At 36.0% G+C, this 19,908-nt stretch overlaps 1 protein-coding gene across 1 annotated transcript in view; it reads left to right on the forward strand.

The window, feature by feature from the left end:
• The window catches only part of ARAP2 (ArfGAP with RhoGAP domain, ankyrin repeat and PH domain 2), a gene marked incomplete at both ends in the record, with an annotated part of 211,369 nt that extends 193,039 nt beyond the window's left edge, over window positions 1–18,330 (forward strand). Inside the window, 5 exons of the mRNA XM_080913098.1 lie at window positions 3,177–3,259; window positions 4,612–4,647; window positions 6,360–6,423; window positions 15,549–15,683; window positions 17,947–18,330. Coding sequence (XP_080769224.1) covers window positions 3,177–3,259; window positions 4,612–4,647; window positions 6,360–6,423; window positions 15,549–15,683; window positions 17,947–18,330 — 702 coding nt within the window. The remainder of the gene's footprint in view (window positions 1–3,176; window positions 3,260–4,611; window positions 4,648–6,359; window positions 6,424–15,548; window positions 15,684–17,946) is intronic.
• Window positions 18,331–19,908: the final 1,578 nt, after the last annotated feature.

Here is a 19,908-nt window from a genome sequence, read left to right on the forward strand (position 1 = left end):
GATTATATCTTGCAGTCTACTCTTTGGGTATATCTTCTTCCTTTTGTTCTAGGGCTTTTACTGTGCTGTCAGGTTGCTGATGTGAGCTCTCTCCAGTTTCTTTTTGGAAGCACTTAGGGCTATGAGTTTTCCTCTCAATACTGCTTTCATTGCATCCCATAGGTTTGGGTATGCTGTGTTTTCGTTTTCGTTGAATTCTAGAAAATCCTTAATTTCTTTCTTTATTTCTTCTTTGACCCTGCTATCCTTTAACAGAGCAATGTTTAGTTTTCATGTGTATGTGGGCTTCTTGTTGTCTTTGTTGTTGTTAAAGACCAGCCATAGACCATGGTGATCTGAGAAGATGCATGGGAGTCTTTCAATCTTCTGGTATCGATGGAGGCTCGTTCTGTGTCCAATTATGTGGTCAATTTTCGAGAAGGTGCCATGGGGTGTTGAGAAGAAGGTGTATTCTTTTACTTTAGGATAGTATGTTCTGTATATATCTATTAATTCCAGTTGGTTCAAAGTCTCTGCTAGTTTTGCAGTGTCCTTGTTCAGTTTCTGTTTCCCTGATCTGTCCATTGGTGAGAGTGGGGTATTAAAGTCTCCCACTATTATTGTGTGGGGTGAAATGTATTTTTGAGGTTTAGTAGGGTTTCTTTTATGAATGTGGGTGATTTTTATTTGGAGCATATATGTTAAGGATTGAGAGTTCCTCCTGTCATATTTCCCAGGTAATGAGTAAAAAGTGTCCTTACTTATCTTTTTTGATAACTTTTGGTTGGAAATTTACTTTATTCGATATTAGAATCGCCACTCCAGCTTGCTTCTTGGAGCTGTTTGCTTGGAAGTTTTTTCCCCACCCTTTTACTCTGAGATACTGTCTGTCTCTGTCTCTGAGATGAGTTTCCTTTATGCAGCAACAGGCTGGATTTTTTATATGTATCCATTCTGATAGTCTATGTCTCTTTATTGGGGAGTTGAGACCATTTATTTTAATAGATATCAAGGAATAATTGTTTCTGTTTCCTGCCATTATTCCTTTTTTGGGTTGAGTTTTGTCTGTGTTTTTTTCTTCTTATAGTTTTCTTGTTTAGGAGTTTTCTTGTTTTTACTAGGCTGTATTTTCCCTCCTTGTATTGGGTTTTCCACCTATAATTCGTTGTAGTGCTGGGTTTGTGGTCAGATATTGTGTGAATTTTGATTTGTCTTGAAATATCTTTGTCTCTCCATAGATGGTGATTCATAGTTTTGCTGGGTATAGCAGCTTGGTCTGGAACTTGTGCTCTCTTAAGGAGTGCATGATGTCTGTCCAGGCTCTTCTAGCTTTCATAGTCTCTGTTGAGAAATAGGGTGTGAGTCTGATTGGTCTGCCTTTATATGTTACCTGACCTTTTTCCCTTACTGCTTTTAGTATTCTTTCTTTACTTTGGGCACTTGATGTTTTTACTTTTATGTGTTGGGAGGTACTTCTTTTCTGGTCCAACCTATTTGGAATTCTGAAGGCTTCTTTTATGCTCGTGGTCATCTCATTCTTGAGGGTAGGGAAGTTTTCTTCTATGATTTTGTTGAAGATATTTACTGTGCCTCTTAGTTGATACTCTTCTCCCTCTTCTATTCCTATTATCCTTAGGTTCTGTCTTTCATTGTGTCTTGGATTTTCTGGACATTTTGGGTTAAGAGCTTTTTGATTTTTGCATCTTCTCTGGTTGTTTTGTCTATGTTTGCAATGTTGTCTTCTGCCTCCGAGATTCTCTCTTCGATTTCTTGTAATCTATTGGAAATGCTTTCTTCTGTGACTCATGATTTCTTTTTTTGGTGTTCTGACTCAAGGGTTATCTCTTTTAGCGTTTTGTTTATTGTGTCAATTTCTGTTTTAATTTCCCTCTTCCATTCCTTTATTTCTTTGGTTCTGTTTTACTCTAGTTCTTTGGGTTCTTCAGGTGTTTTTCTTGTTTCTTCTTTAAAAGCTTCTGAATCTTTTTGCTTTTTCTCCCTTTCTTGTTTAAGTAACTCTATCAGCGTCTTGAGGTATGATTTCAGGTCTGTGTCTTTTTTTTCTGGAGTTATTGGAATTCAGATATTTGCTGTTATGGGAGAGTTGGGTTCTGGTGTTGCTAGATTGTCTTGGTTTCCTTGGGATATACTCTTTCTCTTTTCTCTTGCCATTTTGTTGTCAGTGATATGTTCTTGCCTTTCCCTTGTCTCTGGTCTGTGACCCTGGTTCTCCACTGGTCCAGGTGTCAGATGGGCTAAGCCCTTTTTTATGCCTCAGAGTGTCGGGTGTGAGCAGAAGTTCCAATGTTCTGTTTCTGGTTGCTGGATCAGGCAGGGCAGGGCAGCGCAAGGCTGGGGGTGCACTTTCTGTGTGCACTCTGCAGAGATCTCTCTGCTCTCAGGTAGCCTAGGACTCCCACCCACCAGTTGCTTAGCCTCTATGCGCCTCTGTTCCAGGTGGCAGATGGGCCTGGCTCCGCTCTGCGTCCTGAAGTCGCCTCCAGGTAGAAACAGAAGTTCTAATTTTCTGTTCCCAATTGCTGGATTGGGCAAGGCAGGGCAGGGCAAGGTAGGGTGTGCCCTTTCTGTGTGCACTCCGCAGAGATCTCTCTGCTCCCCTGCAGCCTAGGTCTCCCACTCACCAGTTGCTCAGAGTCTATGAGTCGCCGTTCTGGGTGGCAGATGTGCCAGGCTCCGCTCTGCATCCTGAAGTCGCCTCCGGGTGGAAACAGAAGTTCTAATTTTCTGTTCCCAATCGCTGGAACGGGCAAGGCAAGGCTGGGCAAGTTAGGGTGTGCACTTTCCGTGTGAATTCCGCAGAGATCTCTCTGTTCCCCGGCAGCCCTGGTCTCCCACCCACCAGTTGCTCAGCCTCTATGCGCCCTGTTATTATTATTTTATTAATTATTTTATTCATTTATATTTCATTGTCTTTACATTTAATGATAAAATATGGCCCAAACCACTCAATCATCTAGACCCTATATTTGTATCATTTATGATGTTCTACATTTTCTACTTAAGTTTATTTATTTGATCATATTATAAGCAAATCAGTCTCTATTTGCTAAAACTTTTAGTATAGTCATAAACATGGAATAAAATAAAGAATTCTGAATGAGGTAATTAATATTTATAGAAATATTAAGAAAATGTTAAATCTACTTAATTGAACATTATGTGTTCTTCCCTTACAGAGCACCAAACATGACAAGATGTTTCCTCTTAGGTTGATGAAGTTTTATCTTGGTGTCAAAAAGAAAATGAAGCCCCCAACCAGGTATGTCTAAAAAGGAAAGTGTGGTAGAGAAGGAAAAATAGAACATGAATTAAATCTGGCTTAGGGCTGAGTAGCATTGATGTAACACCCATATATCTCAAAGGCTGTCAAGTACCTGGAGTCCTAGGATGGATTACCTGGCTTTGTGAGTATATGAGAGAAATAATATTCCCCATGGAGAAAAAGGTCAGACTCCTTAGTGACTGACTTCTGCCTGAATGAGTCACAAAATTCTCAGGAGACTTGAACAAATTGCATGATGTGGGTCCCTTGGCCTCCCATTCCTTGACAGGATACATCAATGTCTGAGATGCACACTAAATAAACACAAGAAATCAAACCTGACCTTCAACTTTCTTATGTTTACAATAGTTGATCATGGCTTTGCAGTTTACTATTTAGTTGAGCTAAATTTGGAATTAACATTACACCATTTACACAACTCTAACAACATGTGCCCTCTGAAATGTTATGTGTTTTTATTCAAATATTTGATAAACCTAATATTTGATTTATACCATAATTTGTTTTATTTTTATTGGATATTCTATGTATTTACATTTCAGATTTTATCCTTTTTACCCCTACTCCCATCCTCCCTCCCCCTCCCCTTGCTTCCACGAAGGTGCTTGCTCTCCAACCTCAGTTCTTCTACTCTGGGAAAACGTACCTTCACTGGACCAAAAGCCTCTTCTCCCATTGATGCTATTCTCTGCTATATATGCAACTAGAGTCATGGGTCTCTCCATGTGTACTCTGTTGGTTGTAGGTTTAGTCCCTGAGAGTTCTGGAGGGTTTGGTTGGTTGATAATATTTTTCTTCCCATGAGGTTGTAAACACTTTCAGCTCTTTCAGTCTTTTCTCTAGATCCTTCATTGGTGTCCCTGTGTTTAGTCCGATGGTTTTTCAAATTCACTTTGTTTAGCTAAATAATACTATTACAGTATTCCAGAAAACTCTTTAATGACCATTGATTTTCAGTTTTCATTACTGAACAAATTGCCTTACTTTAGGCTCCATGTTTAATTTTTAAACTGAATTTATACGCATCTATAACATATGCACATGTACACATACCTGATTTCAACCATTTCATAGATATTTGTCAATAATGTATTCATTGTTTATGTTTTGCTATAAAATACCTGAGACAGGCTACTTATACTAGCACAAAGTTTATTAATGCCCCAAATGAAAACATTTGTGATTAAGTTTCAGAGGCTCAAGGATATGGTAATATTAGTCAATGGGTATGTTCCTTTAAGGGATATTCTCTAGCTTTGTCATACTGTGACATGACAGTAGCAGGAATGTGTCTAACAAATTGTTTGTGTTTCTCTGTATTGATGTAGTTGGGGATTGACAGCATATTCTGAAAAACATCACTGGTAAGTCAATAACTGCCAGCCTTTGGCTTTTATATAATATCTATAACTTTGAATGAAGAATGACATCATGGCATAGGCAGAACTGTATTCAAGAAAAAGGAAAGAAACTTGTGTAACTTTCAGTTTATGATACTCATACATCCTTACCAATGTCTCTTTCAAGATGCCACATCTGGTTTCCTCCATAGACAGTAGATGGTAGTGGAATCCAACTTTTGAAAGATAAGTAGGCAAAATTAAGGGTTTGTTTGTATACCTGTCTACATTGAAACTTGAAAAAAATAAATTCATATCCTAATTTTAAATCCTTTTTTCCATTTATTTATGTTTCCAACTGTATCCTTTCTTCTGCCTCTCTCACTGAAAGTCTGCTTCCTATTGCTCTCCAATCTAGCCAGTCCTCAGGTCACATTAGGTTAGATACTTTCTCATTTCTTCTTCACATTAATGCTGTGGCCCAGGACTTCTGGATATATCTAGTTTATGAGGAATCTCTTTGTCCCTTCTATTTCTGATTCTGTTTTGGATTTCTCTTATGCTCTTGGTGTGACCCAAACACCACTGACTTTTCTCTGGTGACCACATTTTTCTTTTTCTATTTTAAAACCTAACTGTGAATCCTGCAGCAAAAAGATTGCAGGACTGTTGCCTTCATCAGTTTCATTTCTTTCAAGTTTTCTTTTGTACTTAAGGATAGAGCAGGCATCAGACTTTGATTTGCTGCTGCTCGTTTAGCAATTTCTTACACAAGGTTGCTCTACAGATCATCCTTCCATTATACATGTTGCCTTCTTCCTCCTGACCACCAACCACTCCCCATGAACTAGGAAATTCAAATACCATTCTTTCAAACCATAACCTCAGTGGACATGCTAACCTACAATCATTATTAATTGCTTTACATTTATAGCTTGCATATATAGAGGATTTCAACTTTGCCTGGTGATGAAAAATGACAATGTCTTAGCAACACTAAAAAATAATAATGTTTTAGAAATGTCAATTTTCTTAGTTTTTTTAAGTAAATTATAATTTTGCTTATTATTTATAAGTCCTGGAATGTGAAGAGTTAAAGTTCATTGAAATATTCATTATTTCATTGTAACCACAGTTACAAACTCTACCTCTTTAGAAAGCAACCTTCTCTCACCCTCTCCAGACTCCTTGTAGCCACATCTGCTGTTTCTGTTTTGTTGTTTTGTTTTTCTACAGCCTGCCTCTTTTTTTCCCTTACTGTACAATGTATTTGTTTGCATGGCCACCTTCCCTAATATATTGTGCAAAGCTTGAGAGCAAAGACTGCTTTATTTAGTATTTTAGGAAAACATTATTTAGTGAGTAACAACAGATATATAGTGATATTTATAGATGAGACCATGTCTAAGCCTTTAAAAAACCTGCCAGTCAATGAATGCACACATATGTTCCACTCAGAGTGTCTGGAGAAAGAATGTTTTACCACCATGTTCCTGAAAACACCAAATGACACCGACTTTGCTTTTCAAAAATATTGCTGATCATTGTGCAGCATGCCAATTAGATGTTTACTTCCCAGAAGACTGAAACTGCTTCTGCTGAATTAGGCTGAGTTTGATTTCATTAAACCACAAATTTGGAAGTATTCAGAGACATTTCCAACTGTTAAATTACTAATCACAGTGGAAGAACAATGGTCTTTTACAAGTACTGATTATATAAACCTTGTTTTGTAGGCATCTATGTTGTGACAGTTTACAAGCCCAGATGGAGTGGATGGCCAGTATCTTCATTGCTCAGGTATGATATCTGTGATGACCATCTAATCTACTGTGAGTTGTGTTGAAAGGAAATGCCACTGTGCTTGTAATTTTCACTGTAAGTTTTGTTTTTCCTGTACACAATTGGCACACTTTCATTTGCATGTATACTTTTTACACATAGGAAAATCCAGATTTTTTGATTGCTCATTGAAAGACAATTGGCTATCCATGCTTCTTGTCCTGCCAGCCCAGTGGGTGGTCCTGCAGTTTAGGAAGAATATACTGATTCAGATTGTAGGAAGGATGAGCTGATTCAGATTGTAGGAAAAATGAGCTGATTCAGATTGTAGGAGGTATGAGCTGATTCAGATTTTAGAAAGGATGTGCTGCTTCAGATTGTAGGAAGGATGAGATGATTTAGATTAGAGGAGGAATGTGCTGATTCAGATTGTAGGAAGGATCAGCTGATTCAGATTGTAGGAAAAATGAGCTGATTCAGATCTTAGAATGTGCTGATTGAGATTGTAGGATCAGCTGATTCAGACTGTAGGAAAAATGAGCTGATTCAGATTTTAGGAAGGATGAACTGATTCAGATTGTAGGAGGAATGAGCTGATTCAGATCATAATTGTGGCTGAGCTCTCACTGCTCTGCAATGGCACAAAGAGCTGCATACAGGAGCCTACATTCTGCCTTCTCCTTCATCCTTCCTTCTCTGCCACTACTGAAGAATGATATCTGTTGTGTGGTAAGTGTTTCATAAGAATCAAGTTTTTCATCCCTTATGATGCACACCACTACTTGGATTTGCTTGAGCCTGTTCATTAAAGTAGTGCAGAAATCTCAGAGTTCACCTAGACTCACACTATACCTAGCTTCACATCTGATCTTCTACTTTCCTTTTGGCAAATGGCTAAATAGCCTGATTAATTTAACTTGTTCCTTTGTCCAGCTTTTCTAGCTAAATCCACTAAGACTACTTCTCATAGAGCATTGGAATGCATGGCTAACAAATAAGTTGTCACTATTACTATTCAGATTCTTTTGCAATTCTTACAATGAAGTTAACTCATTATCTAATCATCTTCTACTACTACCACCACCTCTTCTACTTTTCATCTGAAAAACATACTATGTGTGATTCAATTTCCTTTCTATTCAACTTTCCCAGTGTTTTAAAAAAATCACCTTATCTACTGTCTTACATTTGTAGGGGGAAGAGGATAGTTAACTTTTTCATAATTTTTCTATTTGAAAACTCATATATTTCAACTATACTCAAAGGCTGAGACTCTAAATGTGAAGTATTTTGTTTAAAGTTGGGAGCATATACTCAAAAGCTGTTACAGTATCTGTTTAAAGCATAATTAAACTGATGTTTTTTTTTCCATAATTGGAGTCAATAAACCTTGATATTGACAGTCAGAGAATGAATAGTCCTCCATTGTAACACTAATTAAAAACATATGTGTAATTAATTGTTTTGTCTGTGCCTTTTCTGCAAGAATGTAAACTCAGTAAGGATGACTGTTATTTGGCTCACTTGTGTATCTGCCTCATGGAACTTGTTGTGCTTTCCAAAATATGTACTTAGTGTCTTCAGTATGAAAACAGTGGCTAAATTAAGTAGGTACTTTGACCAGACTTGAAATAGAAAGTGTGTTAGGATGAAGCAAATGTAAGAACTGGAAAAGGAGGTAGAGAATGAGGTAAGGAAGAACATGGGTTAGAGTGGTAGTCAGGGAATGGGTTTCTGAAAAGGTGATAGGGGAGCCAAGGTCTGTTATAAGGCCTTGTGTGTTTTCAGTATCAAAGGGTGTTGTCCTGTAGATTGGAACAGGAGCTTAAAAACTTGAGGTGTCCCCACAATTTATTTATCTCATAAGTCTCCTAAAGCTCTCTTGAGGAAACTATGAGAAAATGAAGGTGTGTGAGCTCCACTGAGAGCTTAAAATAAGAAAGGACACAGTTAAACTGTTGCAGTGTCTGTAGCTGCAAAAACATTCTTTGAGCCATGACTATACATGAAACGAAGACACATAGAATACAGCTCTATGGTAGAAGTGTCTGCCTAGGCTAAGGTGGGAAAAATTTGCAAAACATAAAGATTGACAAAGATGTTTTAAACTGTCACGCGCCCACGCTTCCCGCCGCTAGGAACAGGCGTGCAACAAACAAATTCTTCTGCGGATAACCTTTATTGAACAGCAATTTGAGCAGGGGGCTTCTTAAGCAGGAAACTTCTCTCTGGGCCGGGAACTCCCTACCGAGTTCTACTGTCTAGACACCTCTCACGCGCAGTCCCCCACGAGCAATCTCTCTGTCCAGTCTCTGTCCACGCGGGATCTCCCACAACCTCTCCTATCGGGCTTCTCTCCACATGGTATCTCTCCGCCATCCCTCCACGTGGGATCTCCCGCAATCTCCCCACTGTCTTCCTCTTCTCTTCACGTGGGGGAGAAAATGCACTGCTATATATGCCTAAGAGACTTGTGTTGCTACCTGATTGGTGCATCCTCCTGTAGCTCAATCACGTGCCCCGGGGGTGGGCTGTGACTATGTGGTTGCCAAGCAACACGAGGGGAAAGGTTTTTGTAGGCTGAACAATGCGCAAGAAGCTGGCGCCATCTATTGGCGCCAACGGCTTCCTACATTAAACTATTATTATTGTTTTAATAATACAATAATTAAGTTGTATTCTAAGTTTCCTAAAAGACTATATAAAATATTTTCCAGAGTTAATTTTTTTCTCTCTTACAACTTTATTTTAAAAAAAGAAGGATACATATACAGATTTTTAAAGGCATTTTGGCATAACATTATATGAATATTTTTATCAGTACTTAATTATTTTAGAGGTTTGATGGTATGCATTGAAATCCCACTAGGTGCCCTAAGCATAAAGTCCATGTAGGACAGAACTAAACATGGGAATAGATTTCTTGCTGAGTATAGATTAAGCATAATGATCTTTGAATACCAAAAAATGCCACAAGGCTATATTCTTAGCTCTTGGATTGTTAATTATTTAAGGTCCAGGTGTGCCACACTCTGAGAGGGTACTATATATTTTATTTTCCTAAATAGGACTGTGGCTTTCATTTTTTGGTCTTTTTTTATGCTTCATATGACCTGTGAGTTGTTTCTGGGGTGTTCAGAGCTTTCTGGGGTTAGTATCCAATTATCAGTGACTGCATATTATATCTGTTCTTTTGTGACTGGGTTACCTCATTCAGGATGATATTCTCTAGATGCATCCATTTACTTAGGGATTTCATAAAGTCATTGTTTCTAATAGCTGAGTAATACTCCATTGTGTAAATATACCACAATTTTTGTATTTATTCATCCACTGAAGGAAATCTGGGTTCTTTCCAGCTTCGGTTTAATGGGGCTGCTATGAACATTGTGGTACATGTACCCTTATTAAAGGTTGGAGCAACTCTGGGGTATATGCCCAGAAGTGGAATAACTGGGTCTTCAGGTAGGATTATGTCCAATTTTCTAAGGAACTGCCAGAGAGATTTCCAGAGTGGTTTTACCAGTTTACAACCCCACCAACAGTGGAAGAGTGTTCTTCTTTCTCCCCATCCTCCCCAGCATCTGCTGTAATCTGAATTTTTGATCTCAGCCATTCTGACTGGTGTGAGGTGGAATCTCGCGGTTGTTTTTATTTGCATTTCCCTGATGACTAGGGATGTTGAGCACTTCCTTAGATGCTTCTCACCCATTCGATATTCCCCATTTGAGAATTTTTTTTTTTAGCTCTGTACCCCATTTTTTTAAATAGGATTGTTTAATTCTCTGGTGTCTAACTTCTTGAGTCTTTTGTATACACTGGATATTAGACCTCTCTCAGGTGTGGGGTTGGTAAAGATCTTTTCCTAATATGTTGGCTGCTGTTTTGTTTTTTGACAGTGTCATAAACCTTACAGAAACTTTGCAATCTCATTAAGTCCTATTTATTATTTTTTATTGAACAACTTTATTTTAAAACACAAAGATAAATGTACAGATTTTAAGCATGTTTGTATAGAAGTATATGAATACATTTTGTCAGTGCTTGTCTTTTTAAAGCTTTGATAGTGTGCATTACGATCTTTCTAGTTACAATGAGCATAAAGTACATGTAAAACAGGATGTGACTTGGAATTAGTCAAAGTTTTCTTGGTATGTAAGGATTAAGCAAAATGGTTTTTTATTTTCTTTTTTTTTCTTGAACTTTATATAGTCTGTGAGTTGTTTTTGGGGTGTTCAGAGCTTTCTGGGGTTAGTATCCAATTATCAGTGACTACATATTATGTCTGTTCTTTTGTGACTGGGTTATCTCACTCAGGATGATATTCTCTAGATGCATCCATTTTCTTAAGAATTTCATAAACTCATTGTTTCTGATAGCTGAGTAGTACTCCATTGTGTAAATGTACCACAATTTTTGTATCCATTCGGACATCTGGGTTCTTCTTGATCTTTGACCTTAGAGTACAAGCCATTGGTGTTCTGTTCAGGAAATTTTCTCCTGTGCCTATGTGTTCTAAGGTTTTCCCTACTTTCTCTTCTAATAGTTTCAGTGGACCTGGTTTAATTTGGAGATCTTTGTTCCACTTGCACTTGAGCTTTGTACAAGGAGATAAGAAAGGGTCTATTTTCATGCTTCTGCATGCTGAGTGCCAGTAGAACCAACACCATTTTTTGAATAGGCTGTCCTTTTCCATTGAATGTTTACAGCTCCTTTGTCAAAAATCAAGTGACCATATTTGTTATTGTTTATTTCTGGATCTTCAATTGTATTCCATTGATCAACACGCATATCTCTGTACCAATACCATGTGGTTCTTAACACAGTTGCCTTGTAATATACCTTGAGGTCAGAATGGTGATTCCCACAGATGTTTTCTGGTTGTTTAGGATGGATTTCGATATTCTAGGTTTTTTGTTATTCCAAATGAATTTGCAAATTGTTCTTTCAAACTCTATGAAGAATTGAGTTGGACTTTTGATGGGATTGCATTGAATCTGTAGATTGCTTTTGGTAAAATGGCCATTTTTACATTCTTGATCCTTCCTATCCATGAACATGGAAGATATTTCCATCTTCTGAGATGTTCCTCAATTACCTTCTTCAGAGATTTGAAGTTCTTGTTATACAGGCCCTTCACTTCCTCAGTTATAGTCACACCAAGGTATTTCATATTATTGTGACAATTGTGAAGGGCATCTTTTCCCTAATTTCTTTCTCTGCATATTTGTCTTTTGAGTAATGGAAGGCTATTGATTTGTTTGTTTTAAGGCAAATTTTATTCTCTTCTTGAAAAATATAAAAAAATGTATTATTAACATCACTAAATTTATGAATAAGTTAGTAATTGAAAACAATCTCTATGAAGACTGACCAAAAAGAGTACACATTAATGGACCCTTGGCACCAGCTGCATATGTATCAGATGATGGTATTGTTTGCCATCAATAGGAGCAGAAGCCCTTGATCCTGTGATGGCTCTTTTCCCCAGTGTAGGGGAATGAGTGTTGAGCTTGGAGTGGGTAGATGGGAGTGAGAGCATCTTCATAGAAGCAGGAGAGGGGAGAAGGGCATGAGAAAGAGGGTAAGAAAATAACATTTGAAATGTAAATTCACAAAACATCCAATAAAAAAAGAAAAGGAAAACAAAGGTTTATGTAGCTTGGAAAAAGAAATTGAAAGCAATAGTGCTTCTTATTTTTTAAAAAAGCACTGCATTTAAATCTAGCATTTTAAATAAAATAATTTTTTAATTCATGGGCTGCTTTGTTTGATAGAAGTAATAGATATCAAAGAAGAATCCTAATTTTTATGTTTGTTTGGACAAAGACTTTTATTTCTTCCAGTTGATGTAAGATTCATTGATATTTTTTTTTCATTTTCAAATGAAATTCCTTCTGAACCATATATATGAAGCTACTTTTCTGTTTTCTGAGGTGCTCTGCTTTATATTAAAAATAAATACGGTGTGTAAGGTGCCATGTCTATAATATTGACTTCTTCCTGTGTCCATAGTGAGATCTGTCTACCTTCTACCAAGCTCACTGAGTGCCTTGTGATAGGCAGAGTAGCTCAGTCATCAAGTACTGAATTAGTAAATTGCAATTTTATTATACTTGGAAATCTGGATGCTTCATACTTTTGCCCCATTTGTAATAATGATTTTATAATGGGTTCATATTTTAAGTAAGTGAAAAATGAACAGGTCATATTAAACTTCAGGGTGTAATTAAGCCAAAATAGGTATGTCTTTTGCTGATAACCTGTTTTTCAGTGTGTATTTCTTGTGGGTTCCCTCCTCCTTTTTTTTTTTTTTCTTTTAAATTAAGAAACCTAATTTTTAGGACCTATATAACTAGTGATTTTACAAAATGTTGCCAGAGATTTAGAAGAAAGTGTTCTGTTTAGACCAAATAAAGGTTGAGGTATCTCTGAGGTATAAAAATGAACCTGTTGAGTTATAAATTGGACTTTAAAAATATAGGAAACAGGTTGAGGTTAAAATATGTATATGGGGCAAGTTGGGTTTTGGATTACATTTAAAGCTGTAGAAAACAATGAGATGTTTAAACAAACAAACCAATAACTCCACTTCCCCCTGTCAAAAAAAAAAAAAAAAAACCTAAAAACCAAAGAAAATGAAACAAACAAAATCACTTTAGTTTCCACTAGGCTGCTTCATATGTCAGTAATCAAGCCTACGTGATAAAATAACAAAACCCAAAACACTACCAGATAGAAGCTGTGAGAAGGAATGACAGTAGCAAAAACAAGTAGAGGTAATGACTTTATGTCTAGTGTGAATAGTTAGAGATGTAAGACCAACTGAGATCTGGTTTCAATTCGTTTGACTCAAAGACTAGATACTACATATTTTTCCACATATGCTAACAAAGATAATCCAGTAGCTACGAGAGTCATACAGGCCATAGCTAGACACAAAAAGCACTGCTATTCATCATTCTTCAGAGCTATTATATATAAGAGAAGGGGAAATAGATATTTTTATTTGATGGTTGAGGACAGGGCAATTATATGCTGGCCTACTGAGCAATCAGAACAATTGCTGACTGCAAGAAAAATAAAGTGCATGGCAACAGATAGAGAAAGTAGTATATCTTGCAATTTAAAGTCATATATTTAAGTATTAATGATATTTTAAAAATAAATTAGTGAGGGTAGTACTAGAAAATACAGGAAAAGCTGTTATGTGTCAAGGTAGAAGAGAAAGTGAAACATAATATTCATGTAATGAGGAGTCCAGTTTCCCTAGGGCAGTATTTGCTAATCACTAAAAGTTAAAGGTTAACTTTAAGGTGAAGCAAATCTGTAGAACAACCCTGTGTATTTCTACTCCAACAAATAGCAGGTACCATAGAGAAGACCAAATTATAATAAATTTTAGAGCTTTGAAGAAATAAATGTAATTGAAGAAGAAATATATTTTTTAAGGATAATTCTAAGTGTATTTACTAATTTACCATGAGATTTAAGCCAGGGTCTGAAGGTCAGGAAAAAGGGAAATGCACAAGAATAATGGCTGTGAGTTGATTCAAGGGTCAAGAGTCAGTAGATTATTGGTTGGTGAAATGAAGTAAGCAGAGTAGATAGAACTAGGCAAGATGGTGGGAGGCAAAGTTGGAGATTGCCAGTGTGATCATTGATCATGATGATTAAAGTAACAGTCCCATTTTAGCTTCATGATCCCTTTTAGGAAAATTCTGAAGTCTTTTATCAACAGTTTACAAACGGTAAATGACAACGTTCACTTAAACCTGGAAACTCCTGCCCTCCCTACTCTCATATACAGCATATCTATTATACCTCCAGAATTTTAAAGCATAATTTACAAAATTAGTGAGGTCTTTCTCTGTTTTTTCTCGGCTTTATTATTGTGATATCCCAGTTATATAACATCAGAGGTATTTATCTGTGTTTGGGACTATGATATAAGAATAAAACATTTTCAGTGGTTAAAGATTATGTAATCTATCATGATTAGCTTTTATGAACTGAAGTCAATGCTAATATAATTTCAATGAATATTTGATATGCACAAATATAAAATCTGACAATATTGGACTTTTACTGTAGAATTTTTGTGGATTAAATTGGATGTAGGTATATTGGTGAAGACAAAGTGTGACCCTCATTATCAATTAGTATCATATAATGGGCAGAGAGTAAATACTTATAGAAGCAACTTATATGCTATAAAAAATATGCTAAAATTCTAACTGCAGATAAAAATTTGTTGACATGTCTTAAAATTTGAGCAAAATTAAGAGTGAGGTTTTAGTTACATTAGTTATCATTTGGTTTTATCTCATCAATTATCTGTAAACTCATTTTAATTTGCTACTCAGTGGGTTATTTTGTGTTTTATTTGTTTATTTAATACATTGCTGGAAATCAATTTGCCTTTCTCTTTTTTTAAAATCTATGTCTATCTCAAGGATTAAACACTCAAGAAATTACATTTTTACCTGTGGGTGCTTATTCTCTATGGCAAAGTTAATTTTTCTCTTGGTGTGACTATGATGGTTTGCTGGATTAGAATTCAGTCAATAATTTGAGGACAAATTTATCATTCTCTCTTTTAGAGAGTGAGTTTCACTACAAATATGTGTGTAAAGGGTAAAATTTCTTTTAAATTCAATTAGATGAAAAGTAACCTTTTTTAAAAGGTCATGAAATAAGGGAAAATTTTCAGTTAGTCATGTCTTAAGTGAATTTAGGGTATATAAGACCAAATTATTTTCACATTAAAAGGTGTGAACTCCCCTTTGATATGGGCAGGAAATAAGTGTTTACTTACTTTGATTACAGGGCCTAGAAAATAGAGAGAATAAATTTTGTTTTGTTTTGCTTTACAAGAGACTTACCATTTTCCTCCAATATTTTTTACCATTTGCTTTTATAAGTAGTACAGAAAGCATGTGTTTGAAACTTAGAAATTGAGCTGAGACCTCAAAGCTCAGTTCACTTAAGTGTTTCACATCCTGGAGCTATATGTCTGCCAAAGTCAATGTCGAAGTAATTACAAATGGGATTCTCACAGAAAGTAGATTATTTGGCATGGATATGGGGGTGTGATACATAATTAAATCACACACCAATAGCACTAAACTGTGTTTCCACAGCATGAAAATGATATATGGCCACCAGCCGGAAAGGAACGAAAACGTTCAATAACCAAAAATCCCAAGATTGGAGGCTTACCTCTGATTCCTATCCAACATGAGAAAAATGCAACCCAGGCCCAGAAGAATATTGAGGTTGGTTATAATTTTGTTGTTCTTATCGTATGTAGCCTCTAGTATTTCCCTTATGGCTTTATATGGCCTGGGTTTTAATTACATCATTGGATTCAGAAGCATAGCAGCAATCACTCCACTATACTCAATAACATACATGCTACATGAATGAATGACATCAGTACCCTCTTCCAGTTGCTTTAACACCATTGACTACTTGGTACATATACCTGACACCATGTACAGTCTCTAAAGTTGCCAAGCAATTTAACATATTTATCTAGAAAACATGGTTGCAAATCCAATCTCAAGAGAATTTCACAAATTACTTATAACATCCTTTGAGTGAATGTGGAACAAAAGATGCCCAGGTCATGTCACAGACACCCAGGTCTAATGTCACAATCACAATTCAGACTTGGAAACATGGGATGTTTTAAAGACACCACAAAATAATCTTTAACTATCAGTTTGAATTGTTTGACATTTTTTTTTTAGAAAAGCAACCTTTCTTTATCATCTTGTGGTATGGAAGAACATAAATAGCATCAATCTTGACATGAAATAAGGTCTCTCAGGAAAGCGCCTACTTTACTTCTTACTCTCAAAATTCACATTGGGAATGACCCTTGCCTTATTATAGTACCATAGCTCGATTTCTCAAAGACAAAACCAAACACAACAAACAAAGAAAAACAACCAATGTAAACGGTGATATAGATTATATATTCTTTGGAATTTAAATTTGGCTAATATGTTAGAATCATTCTTTATAAATATAAAGTACTTCTTTTTTCCCCCTACCATGCACACATTTTTTTTTTAATTTTTAAAAATTAATTTGCTATTTCATTCATTTACATTTCAAATGTTGTTCCACTTCCCCAATGGTCTCCCCTCTGTAAATCCATCCCATGCCCCCCCTTTCCTCTAAGAGGGTGCTCCCCTATCCACCTATCCACTCCCTCCTTATCCCTCTAGAACCTCCCATGCTATGGTAACAAACTTCCTTAGGACCAAGGATTTCCCCTCCCATTGATGCCTTCCATTGATACCAGATAATGCAGTCTTCCCTTACATATGTAGCTGGAGTCATGGACCCATGCATGTATATTCTTTGGTTGGTGATTTAGTACTTCCGAAAAGCTAAATACACTGTAGTTATTACATCTTGTATATATTTTTTTTATTCCAGGGTATACTTGAATGTTGGTCTACTTCATCTTGCCTAATTGATATGAGAGAAAAAAGTCTCTGCTAAACTATGATTGTAACTCAGTCCATTCTATACCTATAGACTTTGATAGTAATGTATTCTATGGGGCTTTGGTCTCCTGACACTATCTTGGGATCAACAGAGGAACAAAGAAAAGATAACATTTTACAATAAAAGTACATTGACCAGTATCAGCTATAGATTAATGAATCTTATTTTCTAATCATAAAAACACAATTTTAAGCATAAATTTTAATATACCTAAGATTTTACAAAAAGAAAGAATGTTGACTAGATAATCAGAGCAAGTGTTATATGGGAGAAACATGCTGCTAAAACATGTTGAGAGAAAACTTAACCAAGAGAACAGATTTCTCAAGAACACTGCTTCTCAGTTCCCTTATTATGCTGATATAGACTGTGAGTCTAAAGTTAGAGGATATAACTATGAGATAAGAACATAAATCTACACACCCAAAGAGTATCAGTGGAACAGTCATTTGTAACTCCAGGCCACATCTTATGTTCATATGTAGTTGACCAGGATATGAAGGACTCCACAGTTTTGTCTTTCATTTTTTGTTTGTTTGGTTTTGGTTTTGTTGTTTTATTTTTTGACGGGGTTTGTTGTTTTTTGGTTTTTATTTGTTTTTGTTTTGCGTGTATATGCTTTTATTTTTAAATATCTTAAAATATGTTATAGTTTGCTCCTTTTTGTTTTGTTTTGGGGTGATGTATTTTGTTTTCTAAGTTTTGGGCATGTTTTTATATTAGAGTTTTGAATGGTTTTTGAAAAAGAACTTAAAATTGGGTGTGTAGGAATAAAGAGACTATCTGAATAAACTTAGGGGAGGGAAAGAATAGGATCAAAATATATATTAATTTTTTAAAATTTATATAATTAAAAATATAAAGTTATAAAAGAATAAATAAATTTACTCCCACAGGCTGCTTAAGTCAAAATAAAATCAGAACCTCCATTATAGAAATACAATGAACTATAGAATGAAAATGAATCAGCTGTTAAATTGTCTCAAAAACTGTTTAACTATTTTCCTGCACTTGTAGATGGCAAGAGCAGAACTTGAAAGGCTGAGGCTAAGTGAAAAGCATGATCAAGACTTTACAGACTCCAGCTTAAAAGACAGAGCCTCTATCATTGCCCACTGCTTGGAGCACAAAGAAGAGAAACTTCGAAATCGTGCCAGAAAACATCGCAGTTTCAACTGTCTGGAAGATACAGAGGCAGATGTGCCACATGGCCTACTGAAGAGCTATAAAAGTCCAAAGACACTGAAGAAGACAGAGGACAGAAACAGCAAAGCCACATTAGACCCCGATCATAAGCTTCCATCAAAGGTCATTGAGGAACTTAGTGTGGTTCTCCAGAGGTCAAGAACCCTTCCTAAAGAGTTACCAGATGAACAGACATTGCAGAAAGATATAAAATAATCATTGCACAAGTTATTTTTGTAACATTGTATACAACATGTGCAAAACAGAAATCAAACTGTAATTCTTAAGTTCTATATCTAGATGAATTTGTCTGTATTTAAGCAATTTGTTTATCTATATCTAATCACTGCAAGAGGGTTTAAAAATATGTATATATGTGGTTAAGTGTAAGATCAACTTTATTTTGGTCTAGAAACTTGTAAAGTTCAACTGTATTAACTTTAATAAGTTTTTGTGTCACTCTAAGTGGCCAACTCTTTGAAAGTAGATGTGTAAGCAGGTTAATTTATGAGCAGATATCTGTACTTTATTGTATAAAATGCTATGTGTATATGAATCATATAAAATTGTGTTATAATTTGCACTTTGAGGGGCTTGTAAATTAAATTGTCATATGTTTTTAGGTTAATATAGGGTCCATCTTAGGAAAAAGAAAGGGAAGTTAGTCCCAAAAGCAAAAGATATGGATAGACTTCTTAACAAATACTGGGAAGAAAGGCAAGAAATTCAAAACATTCCACTACCAATGGAGATGTCCTAAATCACCAAGAAACCATCCTTGTTTAAAAAAATTCTGTTTCTTGAGTGTTTCCAAGAAAAATATTGAGCTGGCCTATGTTAGTAATGGCACTGACTGCTCTCATTTATGATGTCAATAGATGGACTCCAGGACATAGTCACTACACCAGAGCAACTGTTTTTCAATGTTTGTTCGGAGGAACTTACCTTGCATTGAAGAGTGTGTGCAATGGCCCAGCACAGGTATCATGTACACTGTTGCTGTATATAGACAGTTCTTTAGGGCTCCAAACTGTATTTTTGGTACGAATAAAATTTATTGCCATGGGGTCTTTTGCTGTTTTTTATTTCTTTGTTCCATTTTTTTCTTTCATTCCCCCCCCCCCCAGCTGCCCAGTCTTTCATTTTTTAATGTAACATGTTTACTTCTGCATTGTCAGTATCTAGTGAAAATGGGCAATGTGTGGCTACTTATACAATACATTTGCAGGCAGGCAGATCCCATTCCTTTTTCTCTCCACCTGCAGAAATGACCGAGTCCTGTATGTTTTTTGCCACATAACAATTGGGTACAGATTTGATAATTTTCCTAAGTCTGACTACATTAGCTTAGAAGAGTTCATGTCAAGGATGGCACTTTTTATGGATTCCTTCCAAGTCAAGTTGGTTTGGTGACTCTTAAGACTGGAAGTATACCTGATCTCTATTCCCAATATTTCTTTGTCTCCTTCTGCATTTTTTGTCCTATTTATGACATGTCTGGTCTATGAGCTCAAATCTTTGTTTTACTTACTCACAGGAAAGCAGCATACTATGAATTATTAGGGCTATCTGCACTCAGATATGCTAACCACATGTATTTGTTGAAGATACCAGAGTTTACCAGGAGTCAGTGGAATTTATTCTTTATATCCAAAATAAACTGTAATGGAAATAATAAGTAAAACTGCAGGGCAGTTTTAATAGTTGATGACAATACCGAGAATCCTTCCTTCAAAGACAGGTATTGTGTTGTTTTGGAAGAAAAGCTTAAGTTTTAGTGAACTTTTTAAAAAA

The sequence above is a fragment of the Micromys minutus genome (assembly GCF_963924665.1).
Source record: "Micromys minutus genome assembly, chromosome: 1".
Lineage (NCBI taxonomy): Eukaryota > Metazoa > Chordata > Mammalia > Rodentia > Muridae > Micromys > Micromys minutus.